Source organism: Miniopterus natalensis, chromosome 20 (assembly GCF_054644295.1).
Source record: "Miniopterus natalensis isolate mMinNat1 chromosome 20, mMinNat1.hap1, whole genome shotgun sequence".
NCBI lineage: Eukaryota > Metazoa > Chordata > Mammalia > Chiroptera > Miniopteridae > Miniopterus > Miniopterus natalensis.
Window position 1 is genome coordinate 19,755,963 of NC_142100.1, and position 16,673 is coordinate 19,772,635.

General features: G+C 52.0%; 1 protein-coding gene across 1 annotated transcript; it reads left to right on the forward strand.

Moving 5' to 3' along the window:
• Positions 1–72: 72 nt before the first annotated feature.
• MVK (mevalonate kinase) lies at positions 73–16,344 on the forward strand. The gene is given in 12 exon segments (XM_016208762.2): positions 73–179; positions 884–975; positions 1,825–1,972; positions 4,144–4,288; positions 5,120–5,275; positions 5,902–6,005; positions 6,827–6,872; positions 10,689–10,779; positions 11,175–11,294; positions 14,335–14,488; positions 15,506–15,606; positions 15,608–16,344. Coding segments are annotated over 11 exon segments (1,326 nt in total). The 5' UTR covers positions 73–179; positions 884–897; the 3' UTR covers positions 15,791–16,344.
• Positions 16,345–16,673: the final 329 nt, after the last annotated feature.

Genomic DNA, 16,673 nt, shown 5'->3' on the forward strand with positions numbered 1-16,673 from the left:
GGGAGCTGCTGAGGAGCTACGGCGGAGGCGGCAGGTGAGAGGCCGGGGGTGAGGGGCCGGGTGGCGCGAGGTCCTAGCCGAGGCTCGGGGCGACCCCACGCCGGGCTCCCGGCCTCTCTGGCTGTTCCCCCAACTCCAAGAATCCGTCCTGAGGAGTCGGGACCCCGACTCTGACTGAGGTATATGTTGAGCCTAGGACGAGCGATAGGTTTCCCCGCGCTGAGCCTCAGTTTCCCCTACGAAGCAGCGGGGCTCACGCACAGCGAGGTTCAGGTTTTATTATACCGAGGTAGTTAATGCACGTAAAGCCTTGAATGGAGGCTGATCCCGTATTATTGACCCAGCAAGGGACTTTCTAGGACCCTGGCGTGGAGAGGTCCTCGCGTTAGTGGGCAACACGGGGCGTCATAGCTGTTTCTGCAGTCTCTTTACAGTTGTGATACGTTGGAAACAGCCTAAAAGTCCAGGAAAGAGTTCTTTCTGGTCCACTTCACTTAAATCTCGACCTTTAATAGTGGTAATAAAGCCAGGAACCAAGAACAGAGCGAGCAATGAGCAGCTGTCAGCAGTGGAGTGTCAGTAGCCACACACTGCTAAGTGTTTCCCTTGCGTCTAACCTCCCCCGAACCTACTGAACGAAGTAAGTACCATTATTGTCCCCATTTAACATGTGAGGAAACTGAGGTGCAAGGCCACTTAAGTGAGTTAGCTAAGATGACATCAGTTGGAGAGTAGAAGAGCTGGGGCTTGAACCCAGATACTTCTGACGTGTCTAGTTTAACTGCTGCATTGCAATTGCCTTTTTTTTTTTTTTTAATTATAATGATGAGCTCGAACTAGGCATTTGATAAGATCTGTAAGATCTGGAGGCTTTCCCTTTCAGGTTTCCCAGGAGCCATGTTGTCAGAAGCCCTGCTGGTGTCTGCGCCGGGGAAGGTCATCCTTCATGGAGAGCATGCTGTGGTCCATGGCAAGGTAAAAGGCCCCCAGAGCCTTCGAGGACTGGGCACCGTTTCTCCCTGCTGCTAATCTTAAAAGAAGCTAAAAGGAAGCCTTGAGGCATACATAGCCCGATAGTAGATCTGAGAGGAAGTCGGTTTTTCCCCGGCCAAGCAAGGAAAAGACAGGTCTTACACCCACTGATGGGCTTCTCAGGCCCACTCAGTGAGATAGCAAAAAAGATGACACGTACAGAGAGCCCTGTGAGTGGAAGAAGATCACCTAAGCAGTGAGCTTCGGTGGAGAAGACAAGAGGTTTGAGGATTGAATTCTGGGGTACTTCACCCTTTAGAAGTCGGGAAGGTGAGTAGGATCCAGCAGAGGGGTCTGAAACATGCATTATCTCATTTAACTCTCACAGCTACCTTCTGGGGTTAAACTTTTACCAGTGTGGAAGCTGAGGCTCAGGAGAGGACTGGTAACTCGATCCAGGTCCTGTATACCTTGGTAGAGCTGAGAAGGGACCCAAGTCTGTCTGAATCCAAAGCTCATGCTTTCCCCGCTCCTCCCCTTTGTCATCCTTTATCCTTGAAAACGTGGTGATTATGGGGAAGCCATTCCATGGTGTTGTGAACCTTCGAAGTTTTGCATGGCGAAGGCAGATACAAGTAGATGTTGACTTCTGGTTGGTGGTGGTAGTAGTGGGAGGGCTTGCCAAGGTTGATTAGCAGCGTCTGCCAAGGGCCTGAGTGGAAGTGACCTGTGTACTAGTATTTGTTCTCTCTTCTCAGCACACTGTTGACATTGTCCCCTTTTACCTAAGACAGGAGCCATGCTTGTTGCCACCCACCCTCAGGCTAATTGCTTTTGACCTTTGTTTTATAGGTAGCACTGGCTGTGGCCTTGAACTTGAGAACCTTTCTCCGGCTTCAACCCCACAGCAATGGGAAAGTGGGCCTCAACTTACCAAACATTGGCATCAAGAGGGCCTGGGATGTGGCCAGGCTTCAGATGCTGGACACGAGCTTCCTGGGTAAGTGCAGGGAGGAGGAACCAAGTGTGGGTTCTGAAGGAAGGGGGTAAGAAGAGGCTGGTCATATAAACTCCTTAGAAGTGTGCGAGTCTTTTTTTCTTCAGTATATGAGGACTGTCGTCTAGTAAATAAAGACCTCTGTGCTACTTTTTGAGAGCTGTTGGGAATGTCATGTCCACCCACACACAGATGAGGCTTCTTCATCTGCAGAACCACCACTTATGTCAGAGCAGGAGCATGCGTCCTCCTGTTCTCAGTTTGCTGTCTCCTCTCTGGACTGATGCCCTGTTGTTATGAACAGTGCTTCTCAGCCAGAGTGGGGCAAAGGAGAATCCTCCAGGGGTTTCTCCCAAACTGTTCCTGTTCCCCATGAGAATCAGTCCATAGCAAGCCACTCAGCCACTCTCAAATACTGGAGGGAGACAGAGTAAGAGTTGAAAACCCGCATTGTCGAGCAATTATTTTCAACCTCAGTCCTGCCTTGAGATCCCCTGGGGAGGTTTTTTTGGTGTTTGTAATAATACAGATGGATTCTTGGCCCTGCCCCCTTCTAGTGAGAATCAGTAGTGGCAGGTAGTGGTGGTAGGGGACCGGGCATGTGTATTTTGAAAGGGGTTCCGTGGGGTGATCTCAGGGACACCTCAGTTAAGAGCCATTGCTTTGGAGCATGCCTCAGAAACCAGCTATCCAGCAACCTGGACCTTGCTTTTCATGGTGCACTGGGCCGCCTAGTCAGGCTGGAAATGTCCCCTGAGAACTGTCTGCTGCTTCTATATGTCAGCGGCATGGATGGAAGCAGCCAGGTGTGATGGGACATGTGTCAGACCACTTCTGACTCTCTGCGTGAGCCTGGGCAGGTCACTTGACGCCCTGAGCTGAGTTCTATTGCCTGGGAGGGTCGCTGTGAGGATCCAGCAGGATGAGAGGCGCGCCTTGGTCTGGAGTGCAGAGTGCAGTGCATACATGAGGGCTTGTCAGTTATTCTCCAAGGAGACAGGGAACCTGAGCTTTTTGGATGCTAATATTTTCTATTCCGTCTCGAGGATCTGCCATTTTTGTCTTTCGGTGTTCTCTGGTTCCCTCCTAATGCTAGTAATAAACACAGTGAATATGTACTGGGCCGTTATGCGCGCCAGGCACGGAACTATGTATGCTAGTGCTCCCAGAATTCCAGCCTTCCCTGGAAGTAGGTGCTGCTATTCATGCCCATTTTATGGATGAGCACATTGAGGTTCAGGGGCTAAGTGGCTCACGTCTCACAGTTTGTTGGCGATATGGAAAGGATTCAGACCCAGATCTTCCTAAAATCAAAGCCCAGGCTCTTAACAAACCATTCCATCTCCGTCACAGAGCTCTGAGATGCCTGGGCTCTCAGTCACACTGTCACTGGCCTGGCTGCCTTTAAGTAGCATGAAACCCTGAGGTTTCCTAACACAGGCACACCCAGCTCAGTTTCAGCTCCCTTTAAATTTGACTAGGGACTCAGGGAGTGATTTGTGAAAGTAAACTCGTCAGACTTGCTCTTCCTCTTCCGCCTCAGGTGGAAATGCCCAGCCTCTTGCTTGCATTGGAAGAGAAACTGCTCCCTGGCCTTTCCCTCCTTCCCAAGCAAATCTCCATAGTTTGGGTCCACTGGTTTTATTTGCTGTCCTGTTCTTGCTCATTGTGTTCTGGGAGAGGGAAATATTTTGGGTATAATGTAATACTGCCTTTAGTATTGGTTTTGTACAATGGAGGTCAAACCTGGACTTAAGAGTGATTGAGCTAGCACTCACTTTTCATGTGTATGTGTTTTAAAACTACTATTAATTAAGCACTTACTACATGCCAGAAACTGTTAAGGATTTTTGTACCTTATTTCACTTAATTTCATGACAATCTTGTAAGGAAATACTGTTGTTATCACTATTTACCAAGGAGGGAAACTGAGGTTCAGAGAGGTTAAGTCACGTGCTCAAGGCCAGAAAGCCAGTCAGTATCACAGTCAGGACCCCGACCCAAGTCTGCCTGTCTCCAAAGCCTAAAGTCCATCAGCTGTAGTGCTCGGATCTTGAGTCCGTGTCCGTTCAGTTTCCAGTTGCAATGATGCGTAGTTCTTTGTGTTCTGTTGTCTAGAAGAGCATCTGAGGCACTCTCACCCACCTACGTATCCTTGTTTGCTTGCGTGACAGGGCAAGGTGACAGCACAGCGCTCACACCAGAGAAAGTGGAGAAGCTGAAGGAGGTGGCAGGCGTCCCCGAGGACTGTGCCAACCACGAGTGCCTGGCTGTGCTGGCCTTCCTTTACTTGTACCTGTCCATCTGCCGGAAGCAGAGGTGTGTGCATGGCCTGGGGAAGGAGTCCTGGTTCAGCTTCCCCCAGAAAATGGGTGAGGGTTTCTCTAGTTTTGGCTGCTGGAGAATGCACATGCTCCCTTCCAGGTTTCTAATAGCAGGAGCCATCAGCTACCCCACCATGTGCCAGACACCATGCTAGACACTTTGTATATGGTCCGTTTTTAATATTCACAGCAACCCTAGGAGAGAGGCACTGTCCTCGTTTTGCACAGGGAGAAAATGAGACTCAGATAAGGTCACTTAAGGCCATGCAGCTAGTTAGTAAGTAAATTAGTAAGCTGGGCGTCAACTCAGTTCACTTTAATCCCTGTGCTGATCTTTTTAGCTCTGTACTGACTCCTATGCGCTCCTCAATTCAGTAGAACCCAAGCCAGACTCCATTCTCAGATACACTGTGTGGCTCCTCCCATGCTTTGTCCATAGAGGCACCCTTGTTCCACAGCCTACAGAGAATCTCCAGATCTGGGCAGGGCAGCCATGTGTAGTTTGAAAAAGCAGATTGAGAATGACCTCTGGGTGTCCAGGGGAAGCTTCCCAGAGAGAGTGACACCTGAGAAGGGTCTTGCAGGATGAGTAGGAACTTCTCTGGGAGAGTTGCAAAGCTATCCCGGGCAGGGGGACCAACCTGTGCTACGAGCAGGGCCATGAAAGAGCCTCGCTTGTGTGGGGAACAGGAAGAAGTTTAGAGGAATGGTTGGTGGTTCATGAACTTTTCAGAAGAGCTCTGGTTGGACAACGGAGCAGTTTAAATGAATCTTGTACCCACCCTTTGAGAGAGTCACACTCTGTGCCCTGCTGTGTGTGTTTCAGCGCCCTGCCAAGCCTGGACATCACTGTGTGGTCGGAGCTGCCCACCGGGGCCGGCTTGGGCTCTAGTGCTGCCTACTCTGTGTGTCTGGCAGCTGCCCTCCTAACCTTGTGTGAGGAGATCCCAAACCCGCTGAAGGATGGGGAGGCCACCAGCAGGTACTCATGACCCCCGCCCTGCTCACCGTCCTTCCTGTGGGCCATGGCCTGAGCGTGGGTCTCTCACCAAAAACTCACTGGCCCCCTGTGAGGTGAGAGGTGTCACGTGCCATTTTACAGAGGAAGTTGAGGGATAGACCAAGCAGAGAGCATGGCTCAGGCCACAGAGCTAGTGATAGCAGAGTGGGATTTGAACTCAGGCATTCTGAGTCCAGAGCCTGAGCTCTCTGCCAGATCCTCTGCCAGCATTCAGTACACTTGCAACTAGCCTTTGAGGAAGGTGGGGTTACCATTCTACAGATGAGGAGAGCGAGACTCAGAGAGGTCAGGTAATGGGCCTAGAGTTACTCAGCTAGCAGAGGCAAAGTAGGACTATGTGAACCCTAAGCTGGGGCTCTCTCCACCGTGCCAGGCAGGAGGGTTTCTGAGGGAAGAGGAGGTGTGGCATGTGCTTTAGCTGGAGAAGTTCCAGGCAGCTTTTATCTTCTTTCTGAGTTTGGGGGCCCAAGCCCCTTTGCCTTTGGTCTCCACCAAGCCCAACCTTTGGCCCCTGCCTTTGCTGCCCATGGGTACCCCTGCGCCCCACTCAGCACTATAGTAAAGATGAACTCCTGTGTCTCTTTCAGGTGGACAGCAGAGGATTTGGAATTAATTAACAAGTGGGCCTTCCAGGGGGAGAGGGTGATTCACGGGAACCCTTCTGGAGTGGACAACGCCGTCAGCACCTGGGGTAGGTGCTGCTTCAGGCTTGTTTTCTTTATTTTTGTCATTTTTAAGACTCTTATGACAATTGTAGGTGTGCAGGATCTGTTGATCTGGGATGAATAGAATCAATGAGTTCTGAGAAAAATAGCATCTTCCTGTTTTGAAGGGAATGGGAGACATCTCAGCCTCACACCTCCTGAGTGCAAATCTCTGGGGCCGACGCAGCCAGTGTTGCTCAGCAGTTGAGAATCTAGCTATGAACCAGGAGGTCACGGTTCGATTCTGGGTCAGGGCACAAGCCCAGGTTATGGGCTCAATCCCCAGTAGGGGGCATGCAGGAGGCAGCTGATTGATGATTCTCTCTTGTCATTGATGTTTCTCTCTCTCCCTTTCTCTTCTTCTCTCTGAAATCAGTAAAAAAAGGAAATCTCAGCTGGGGCCCGGAACAGTGTAGTTCCAATGAAGTCCTCAGGGACTTTCCAAGTTAAAGCTGCAGAGCCATGGCTATGGAGTTTGCAGACTACATGAGTTGAGGTCTCTGGTGAGGATGACCTAGACACAGCCCTGTGTCCCACCTTCACCATGTCACCACGCAGCTGTCAGAGTGGAGCTGGGCAGCCTGGAGGGAAGGGAGTGACCCTGGAAGCTAGGACCTGGCAAGAGCTTCCTGGCAAAGCACAGAGCACCCTTGTGCCCTCCTGAGCCTTTGTAGCTGAAGCTGAGATGATGGTTATGCTCTTTAGTCTGTTCCCTGGATGGGACAAAACTCAAACCAATCCCAAAAATCTAACTTACCTTCCAAGAGTCGAAGACCTGCTTTTTTGACCCGCAGGTTTCTGTCTTTAGGGGGAGCACTCCGATACCAGCAAGGCAGGATTTCATCCTTAAAGAGGTGAGTCTGAGGTGGGGCAGCACCTCGGCCTGGCTGCATGGGTTGGGGAGCGCTGCTTCCTTATGTATCACGTGGGGCAGGTGGTCCTGGCTTCCCCTCCCCCACATGGCCCTTAGGCCATCACCATGAGAAAGCCCTGCTCCTTCCTTCTCCATGTCAGTGCTTAAATTGTCAGCGTTTAAATTGCCCGGAGATTAAGGGGGAGGTCATGCATGGCTGTGCACTCGCCTTCCAGAGTGTGGCTGCTCATTTAGTTATTCATTCACTCAGCAAACAAGAATTGATATCCTCTGTGTTCCTCATGACACTGTACGGGGAACCGGGGATATAAAGATGGATCTTGGACACCATTTTAGGCGGGTGGGGACAGACATGCACACAAAAGCCACCACAAAGTTATGTGAGAGTTGCCATAATGAAGGCATTCAAGGCAGAACCAGGACAGGAGCAAGAGGCAAGCTTGTGAGAGGCTTAGAACAGAGGTGACATTTGGCAACTTTCAGCCTGTTTTACTGTTTCTTTATGCCGTCCCTCTTGAGTAACTGGAATTCCAAACATGCATATTAAATCTCAACTTCCTCTGTTCTATTTGCATTCAGTGGAGATGTCAGAAGCAGGGAGTGTATGGGGCAAGCAGAAGCCAGGTGCCCTCGATCGAGTTGGGTGGTGGTGTTTGTTCCAGGGCACTTTGCTGCCTCGGTGGGACTTTTCACGCCTGTGAGGGTCCCAGGGATGGCTCTCATCTTCTTTACCCAGGGCTATCATCTTTGTGGATGGGCAGCAGGTCCTGGACCCCTGTCCTCATCAGCTGGGCCACTCCATTAGTGGCTGAGTCACCTGGGGTAACATGGGGCTGCTCTCCTACCCCTCTGGGATCTTCCTGTCCCAGCCATGTCAGCTTCCAGGAGCCAGTCCTGCTTTTCTGAGGCTCTTCATCGGGGTTTCTTAATCTCACACTATTGACACTGTGGGCTGGATAGTTCTTTATAGTCAAGACATCCTGTGCAGTGTAGGATGCTGAGCCAGTGGACGCACTAGATGCAGTAGCTCTACCCACTAGATGCAGTAGCACCTCCCCCATCTCCCAGTGGTGACAACCAAAAATATTTCCTGACACTGCCACATGTACCCTGGAGGGCAAAACCTCCCTGGGTGACTACCTCTGCTTTACACAGAGGAGGGAGCAGGGCCATTTCAGAGCATGAAACAGCTTCCTGTGGCTGCTTGTGGGGTTGTGGCTGTGGAGCCTCAGGGCTCAGGCTGGGGCTGGCTCTGTCTGGTGTACCAAATCCATGTGCAGTGAGAGCAGGAGCGAGCAGAGGATTCTGAGATGTCTGGGCCCAGCCCACCCTCAGGGCTTATAGTCTATCAGAGGAGGCAAGCACGACTATAATCTTCAGAACAGAGGCATCCAAAGGGTTTTTGATCTGCTATGGATGACAGTGAGGGGTGTCATAAGTCAGCCTGCAGATTCAGGGGGTCCTTCATGGAGGCAGTGGTATTTCCTTCACTCCGTTTCCTGAGAGCCATTTATATCCTAAGCACTGAACTAGGCCCCAGGGATAGAAGACCAACTAAGACTGGGCCTGTGCATGTGCACAGTCTCCTGGGGTGGTGGGGGGATCAAGAGGTTAGGGATGGAGTGTTTCTAAGGCAGGAAGAGGCAGGGGAGGGGCCCCAAGGCTGCTCAGAGGCCAGTTGGTGGTGGTATGGTAGGCAGAAGCTCTGGTGTCCATAAGCCTGTGTGTGAGCCCAGCTCTACCACTTGCTAGCCAGATGCCCTTGGTTGAGTCATGCTTCTGAGGCCTTCATCTCCTCATGATACAGTGGGTCCTGAGCATGAAATCAGAAACAGTCTCTATGAAGTTCTGAGCTATTTGCAGACCAAATGTATTCATACATTCCACAAATTATTATTGAGCAACTACTGTGTGCTGGATGCTGGGACCTCAGCAGGGAACAAAATGTCTTGCCTTCATGGAACTCATTTTGTGGGAGGAGACAACCAACAAATAAATTGCTCTTTAAGAGCATGTCGGGCAGTCCTAGGTGACTTTAGGAAACAGAAAGCAGGGCGAAGGGCTCATGGTGAAGGAGGGAGCTAGTTGGATGGGATAATTAGTTGAGGCTTCTGATGAGATGACATCTGAACAGATACCTGAATGAAATACAAGAGTGAGTCATGGAGCTATTGAGGACAGAGGCAGGTCTCTGGCAGAGGAAATGCAAGTGCAAAGGTCCTGAGGCAGGAAGGAGTGTGCCTGTGTGTTGAGCAGCAGCCAGGAGGCCAGGGTGGTTGAGTGCAGTGAGCAGCTAGGGAGAGCAGAGATGAGATGAGATGAGGCCGGGGAGGTAGCCAGGCCAAGGACACACAAGCATTTACAGAGCATAGCCCTGGGTGGTAGTCCCAGGATTTCATAGGAGCCCTGAGTTTTGTGGGGCTGGCAGGAGGCCCGTTTGTAGAGGACTTGTCTAGGAAAGATGAAGAGGCAGTACCCAAACCCCTCCCGCCCCAACGCATGAGAACATAGAGCAAACTGAGCTCGCTGTGGTGAGCAGATGGCGGATTCTCTGAGAAGCAGAGAGGCCAGACCACATTAATCCCGCCGATGGCTTACAGAGGAGCCCTTTTGCCTCAAACCACACGTGGTGCTTCTCCATAAAAAAATGCATTGTTTGCGAAGTGGATCAAGATGCGGCCTCCCAGAACGCTGCCCTTTTGAGGAACGGCTTGTCTTTGAAGGGAAGAGAAAAGCCAAATAGAATGTTCATCTTTTGTAAAGTTAAAAAAAAAAAAAAAAAGAGCCGGCCTCCAAGGCTGAGAATCGATATTAATTTCATGGGCTTATGGGCGGTGAGATCAAGCAGGTTTCTGGCAGCCTTTTCCAGCCCTGTTGGATTTTACAATCTTGAGCTGTGAAAAGAAAAGGGAATAAAGGTATCAAGGGGTCTGCCCATCTCCAGCTGTCTCGGGCCAGAGCTCATCCAAATTCTCCACCCTCTGTCCCTGGCCAGCAGTGCTCTGAAAGGCAGGTTGGGCTGACAAGAAATGAGAGCTTGAGACCCCAAAGACAGCTAACCACAAGGACAATTGGGATTGTGGCTTTAGGAGGGATTATAAAGCTCAGAGGGCAGGTAAGGACAACAGGGTCATGCTGGAGAGCCAGCTTACTGGGGCCTCCCTGACCCCGGGCAGCCAGGTAGGGACAACTGACTCCCTCCCAACATCTGGCTTCGGAACAGGGCAAGAGTAGGCACAGCATGCTGGGAACCCGACTCCTCCACAAGCCTGCCCTCTCTCGCACTCCGGTGTTGACTGAACCAGTTAAACAGGCATCTTCCCTCTCCACACACCTTCCCACGCTGATCCACCCTAGGACCTGTCGCTTTTTCTTTCTAAATCTCCAACACCTTCCACTCCAGCTCCCTGGAGGGGCTCACATGACAGAACCTCGGCTCCTTGTACTCTTCCCTGTAGCAACTTTGAACTTACAACTCCATGAATGTGCCATGCTGTGCCACCTCCAGGCTCGTCCAGGCCCTCATGTGTGCCTAGCACATATAGGTGCCCAAAGTCAAATGAATGAATGAGTGATGAGCCGAGGGAAGTGTCCATCTGTCCAGGGGCTAAAGCAAAGATGCAGCTGTGGTTGGTTGTAGGCACACTGGCTGGGCGTCAGGAGTCTGTGCTTCCCCTGACCAGATGTCACCTCCCTGGGCCTCCGCTTTCTCTTCTGTATGGGGAGGGAGGTGGAGTCCCGGGTTGCCTCCAACTCCTCCATCCTGAGCTCACTGTGGACCCTCTGTACCCTGCAGGTCACCGGCTCTGAAGATCCTACTGACCAACACCAAAGTCCCTCGCAGCACCAAGGCTCTTGTGCTCGGCGTCAGGAACAGACTACTCAAGGTGCTTCTTGTCCCACCCCTGGGCAGGTGTCTGGCAGAGTCATGATAGCCATGTTTATGTGTTGGAGTTCTCCCTCTGCCTTATGGGCTAATAGAGGGTGGAATGGAGTTGGGGACTTGGGAAGGCAATTTTGGCAGAAAAGGAGGTGCTATCTGTTCACACTCCAGCAGGGAGGTGGAACAGGGCTCGTCCATCATGCTGGCTTTGCAGCAAGAATCCCCCACATATAGTGGGTGTCTGGGCAAGGCAGAGACCAGGGCGGAAGGAGAGGAGGTTTCCTCAGAGGGTGGATGTAGGCAATGGGGACATCTCCTCCCTCCACCCTGTTGCTGGGGCAGCTGTCCAGTGCTTGCTTGCCCCTAGGCCTCACAGGCCCTTGCTTCCTTTCCCTCCAGTTCCCAGAGATCGTGGCCCCCCTCCTGACCTCCATCGACGCCATTGCCCTGGAGTGCGAGCGAGTACTGGGAGAGATGGCAGCAGCAGCCCCCGCCCCAGAGCACTACCTGGTGCTGGAAGTAAGAACCTGTCCACGGGATCTGGGGTCACTCACCCACACCACTATCTAAGGCAGAACTCCCCAATCTGACTGCACCCAGAATCCCCGGAAGCCAGGCCTGGGCCCAGGGTCCTGTGTGTGCACACACGAGCAAGCGTGCCTTACTTTTAAACCTCTTCCCAGGTGGTTGAAGTAAGTGAGAAAATACACAGAAATGCTGAGGGCAGTGCCCAGTATGGGCTAAACATGATGGGCCAGGTTTACGTAAGAAGCACCAGGATATTTCTGACAGTCTTCTGTGGATGGGTCCAGAAGAGATTTCTTACCTGGGTGCCTCTTTCCTGCTACTTTTGTTAAGTGCATTTGTTCATTCAGTGGCTGTTTATCACCTGCATGCTTTGGATCACATATAGTCTAATACTGTTCTTTCACCATTGTTACCCCAGCCCACCACCACCCTTTGCATAATTCTAGTGTAGAGGTTGAGACCTCACGTTTTGGATTTAATCAGGCTTAAGTCTGAATCCCACGCCCAGCCCCTGCAGTGTCTTAAGAATGCAGTGAGGTCTCATGGGTGACGCACAAGGACAATGTCTGATGAGCCACCAGCTCAGTAAGCCAGAGGTCCTGGGCTCATCCTCAGACACAGTCCATCTGGCCTGGTGTCTGTGGGCTGGTATTAAAAAGCCATCTGGCTTCCCTTGAAGAATCATAGGATCCGCAGCCCCAGCCCACATGGCTGTGCAGCAGCAGCCAGCTTAGAGGTGTAGAAAGGGCCCCTGTGGTGTCCACTTCTCTGCAGTCCCCACCACTCTCTTAAGTATTGCCCACAGCCACTACAATCTTTGCCTGGTGCCTCCTTGTCTTGGTGTAAGCCTTTGTGTCTGTAGCCCCTGTAATGAATGGAAGCTGCTACTCTATAAGTCTTCTCAGAAATGATTTCTCATTTGATCCCTACAACAACCTACTTGTGAAGTAGGTATGTTGCCCCCATTTTACAGGTATAAAAATTGAGGCCTGAAGGGAGCAACTTTCTCCAAGGTTTTCCAACTAGCAAGTGGCTGAGCCAGGAGCCAGACTGACTTACTTATTTCTTTAGCCAACAAATCTTTAATGAGCACTGTCTATGGGCCAGGCACAAGGACACAACCTAATTACTGCGCTTTTGCCCTCATTCCCCCAGCCTTTGGCTGGCTGTCAATTCCTTTCACGTAGAAAGGAGGGAACACAATCCTCCTGAGTAGGAAATTAATAATGATAGAGTACTGCCTAAAATACACCCTGTTGAGCCCCTTGAGAATGCCCCAGAACAGCACGTTGATTATACATTGTGTATATTTTTGGCTGTGGCAGCCGCTGAAATGTGTAGCTCGGCTCCTGGACAGCTTTGCACTCAAACCAGCGAGCTGTTCTCCTGTGTCACAACCTGTCATCCAATCCTTGACAGATTTTGGATCAGAATGTGACAGGTGTCTGGAACCTGCCTCGGCAGTGTGACGCCTGGTGCTCAGGCGCAGAGGGGCCCCCGTAAGTTTTCCCTCACAACCAGCCCCCGGGCCTGGTGAAAGGCACCTGGGGGTGCCACTGGGCCATCACTCCTCTCTCCTCCTTTGTCAAAAGTGCTGGGGCATGTGAGGCAGGCTGCGGGGGAGGGCTGACCCCATCCTGCCAGACAGCCCTGGGCAGGAGAACCAGGTGGCTCTCCACGGACTGCTGGTGATTGGTAGTCTTCATGGCTCACGGGTGCTCCTAGTACCCTGGAGCAGGGCTGCGAGCCCGAGCCACACACTGGGAGTGGACACCAGTAGGAACGCAAGGGCACTTTCCCAGGCAGGGTAGATGAGCTTTGTGTCAGGCAGACCTGCCTTCTGGTGCCTGCTTGGTGCCTTATGAGCTCAGTGACCTCAGGCAAGTCACTTTCCTCTGAGCCTCCATTTGCCCCTTGGTAAAATGGGGGTGACAGCACTGTAGCAATGAAAGTACTGAGGGCTGCTGGTGCTGGCTGAGCACTGACCTCGTGCCAGGTGTTGTATGGAAGACTCACCTCATTCTCTCCTCATGGTGATGAGGCAGATCCTCTTCCCATCGTGTTTCAGGGGGCAGACTGGGGCTCAGAGTGAAAGACCTCGTCCAAGGACATAAGACCGTGAAGTGGCGGAGCTGACACTTAGACCCAGGCCCACCTGACTCCAATTCCCACATTCTAACTCCCCGACGGCAAGGACCATAGCTGGGTGCTCATTCTGAGAGCCCCAGCATCCGGCATGGTACCCTGCACATTGTGTGTTTGTCAGACACTCTTGGAGTAAATGAAATGTAAATACAGGATGCCTGGCCAGTGGTCACTGTTAGTTTTGTTATTTCCTCAATCTGCATCTCATTTGCTCATCAGAAGAGAAGTACTTTTATTATGCATAGTCAAAGAAAGCTGAACTGTTTCCCCCCATGTGTATGTGACCTTGCTGGACTACAAGCCAGGTTTTATTCTGAATATCGGTTCCTGAGGCAGCTGCAGGATGGATTATTACTTGAGACTTCTATAAATGACAGAAATCCATCCCAACCAGGCTTTAGTAGAAAAGGAATTTATTGGCTCATAACTGAGAACACCGGAGGGAGCAGCTTCAGGCATAGCTGGATCCATGGGCCTGAATAACCTAGTCTGAAATCTCTGTCTTCCATGTAATCTCTGACCATGTGCAGTGTAGGTTACTGGTGGCCTACTTCTGAAGTCAAACAGTTTAAGCAGTTCCAATGGGAAGAGGCAGAGAAAACCTTAGGAGGGCCCTGATTGACCCACATGCGTATCCTTGACCAATGACTATGGCCAGAGGCTTCTGTGGCCAGGCCTGGAACATATGCTCACTACCACCTCCATCCCAGCCCCACGGGAAGTCCTGCAGGAAGGAGAGGCTCTTTTACCAACAGAGAGGGATGGTGTGCTGGTTAGTCAAAGCCATGAGCTGTCCCAAGCCAGTGTTCTATTGGATAGACAGGGCGGGCACAGGACCCCAGCCTCAGGCAGACCAAATGAGAACAGACTGAATCTTCTCCTCCAGGAGCTCATCGATATGAACCAGCACCATCTGAATGCCCTCGGTGTGGGCCACACCTCCCTGGACCAGCTCTGCCAGGTGACTATGGCCCATGGACTGCACAGCAAACTCACTGGCGCTGGTGGCGGTGGCTGTGGCATCACACTCCTCAGGCCAGGTACCAGGGGGCTGGCAGGGCTCATACAAAGTTTCTACCTGGATATTTTCCTTGGGAGGAGGAGGCGGCGGCCTATAAAGTATCACCTCTGCTGTGTGGCCTCGGGCAAGTTAATTAACCTCTCTGGGCCTTTGTTGTCACATTGGTCAACTAAGGATGCTAATATCTAGTTTATAAGATTCCAGGTCGGGAGGAAATGCATTTAGAGAGTTTGGCACAGGGCTGAGCTCACATTGTGAATGCTGTTTTTTCCTCCTGCTTACCTGTCAAGCCTCCCACAAGTTTGAGAAATAATCAGGACATTGTGACCACCCATATCAGCCTTATACTCCCCACTGTCACCTCTTGATGTGACTGCTATGGCACTAACCTTGCTACAAACAAAGGGGGAAGAGCAAGGCAGAGCAATGGGCTTACACAATGCCCTTGTGCTGGTGACTAGGCCAGCAAGGGGCTCCTGGTGGTGTTTGGTCACCAACACACCACCCTGCCTGCAGGACATGGAACTAAATGCTTCCCCCCCCCCCCCCCCACCTCCGTTTCCTGCTGTGCTCTTTGCCAGCTCCTGTTGGTCTCCCTTCTCTCCATCTCCCCTCTGTGTCTCCTTCCTCTTTTTGCCCACAGTAGCCCCAGAGGCCTCCCCTCCCCCTCAGTGGGACTCCCAGGCCTCAGGAAGTCACCTTGTCCTATCCAGCAGCCCTTGGATTGTTGGTTCCCTGTTCAGGGTCAATGATGGTGAAAAAACATTTCTCAAGCTTCTGTGGTACCAGGTGCTGTGCCAGGCACTTTACCTGCATTATCCTGTGTAAGTCTCACAGTGATCTTGAGGTATTATTAGCCCTGTTACCAGATGAGGCGACAGAGGCTCAGACAAGTTACTTATTGAGGCCCTGCATCCAATATACAGCAAGGCCAGGTCTCTGTGACTCGAACGCCACCTTTTTCTTGAATGAGGCAGACATCCTCCAAGGGGGCAGGTGGTTGTCAGAAGTGACCTGCTGCTTTCCCTCCCCCCAGATCTGGAGGAGCCAGAAGTGGAGGCCACAAAGCAGGCGCTGAGCGGCTGTGGGTTTGACTGCTGGGAAACCAGCATCGGTGCCCCTGGCATCTCCATCCATTCGGCCACCTCCCTGGACGCCCCTGTCCGGCAAGCCCTGGATGGCCTCTGAGATGAGTCCACGCTGCTGTGGCGCTGCCAAGAAGCCCCTTCCTGGATTTTTCTGGGCCCTCAAGTTGGCCTCTGTGCTGGCCAATGGGCACCCAGCTCCTGATGCTGACAGAGAGGCCCCCAGCCCCCTGTGACATCCCTTCTGCTGGCTGTGCCTCTACAGTCCCACCAGTGGGACCTGGAACCTGCCGTGGGCTGGGCTGCCCAGAAGACATGGTCTGCGTCCTGCATTCTCTCCAGCTGGCTGGGCAGTGGGGCTGTGTAAAGTCCTCTGAGACTGCAGACCTGAGATAAGAGGTGCTCTTTCTTGTCCTCCCTAAGGCTCCCCCAGACCCATCTGCTTTGGGCCTCTGTCTTCACCTCAAACTCCCTGGCTGACCTGGCAGAATGCTCAGGTTCAGGGGCCTGGTTCCGGGAGCAGTGTGCCTTCTCCTTCTTCCACCTCTGTACTTCTACCTGCCTCTCAGGACCAGGCCCTGCTCACCTCCTCCAGGAAGTCTTCCCTGACCCTGTGGCCTGCTCTCTCTAGCTAGATGTGGGCTCCCCTAGGGAGTGTCCAGGTGGTGGCCTTCTGTCCTATGGCCCAAGAGTTGACCCAAAGCAGGGTCAATGTGCAGTTTCTTCCAGTCTACCTGAGGGGTTTGCAGAAAAGATGGCAAAGGGGGAATAAAAAGATCTTGAGTAAACAGTGCTTCACTCTGTCAAAAAAAGGATGAGGGTCTGGTAGCCTGCCCACCCACACCTGCCTCCTTTGTCCCTGTCCCTTCTCCAGCCACCTTCTCAGGGGACTTTTCAGGAGTTAAAGGAAGGAGGGCTCTGGTCACTTGGTTGGGTGTCTTGGGGATGGGGTGGGGTTTTCCCAGGTGGCCCTGGTGGCACAGAGTTGGACAGGACACTAGGCTCCGTCCACTAGCACAACTCCAGTCCGCTTTTCCAAAAAGGGGAAACTTAAGCTTCCTAGCTCCTAGAACCATGAGCACCCACGAATTCACTGACCTTTGTAAGTATTAGAAACAA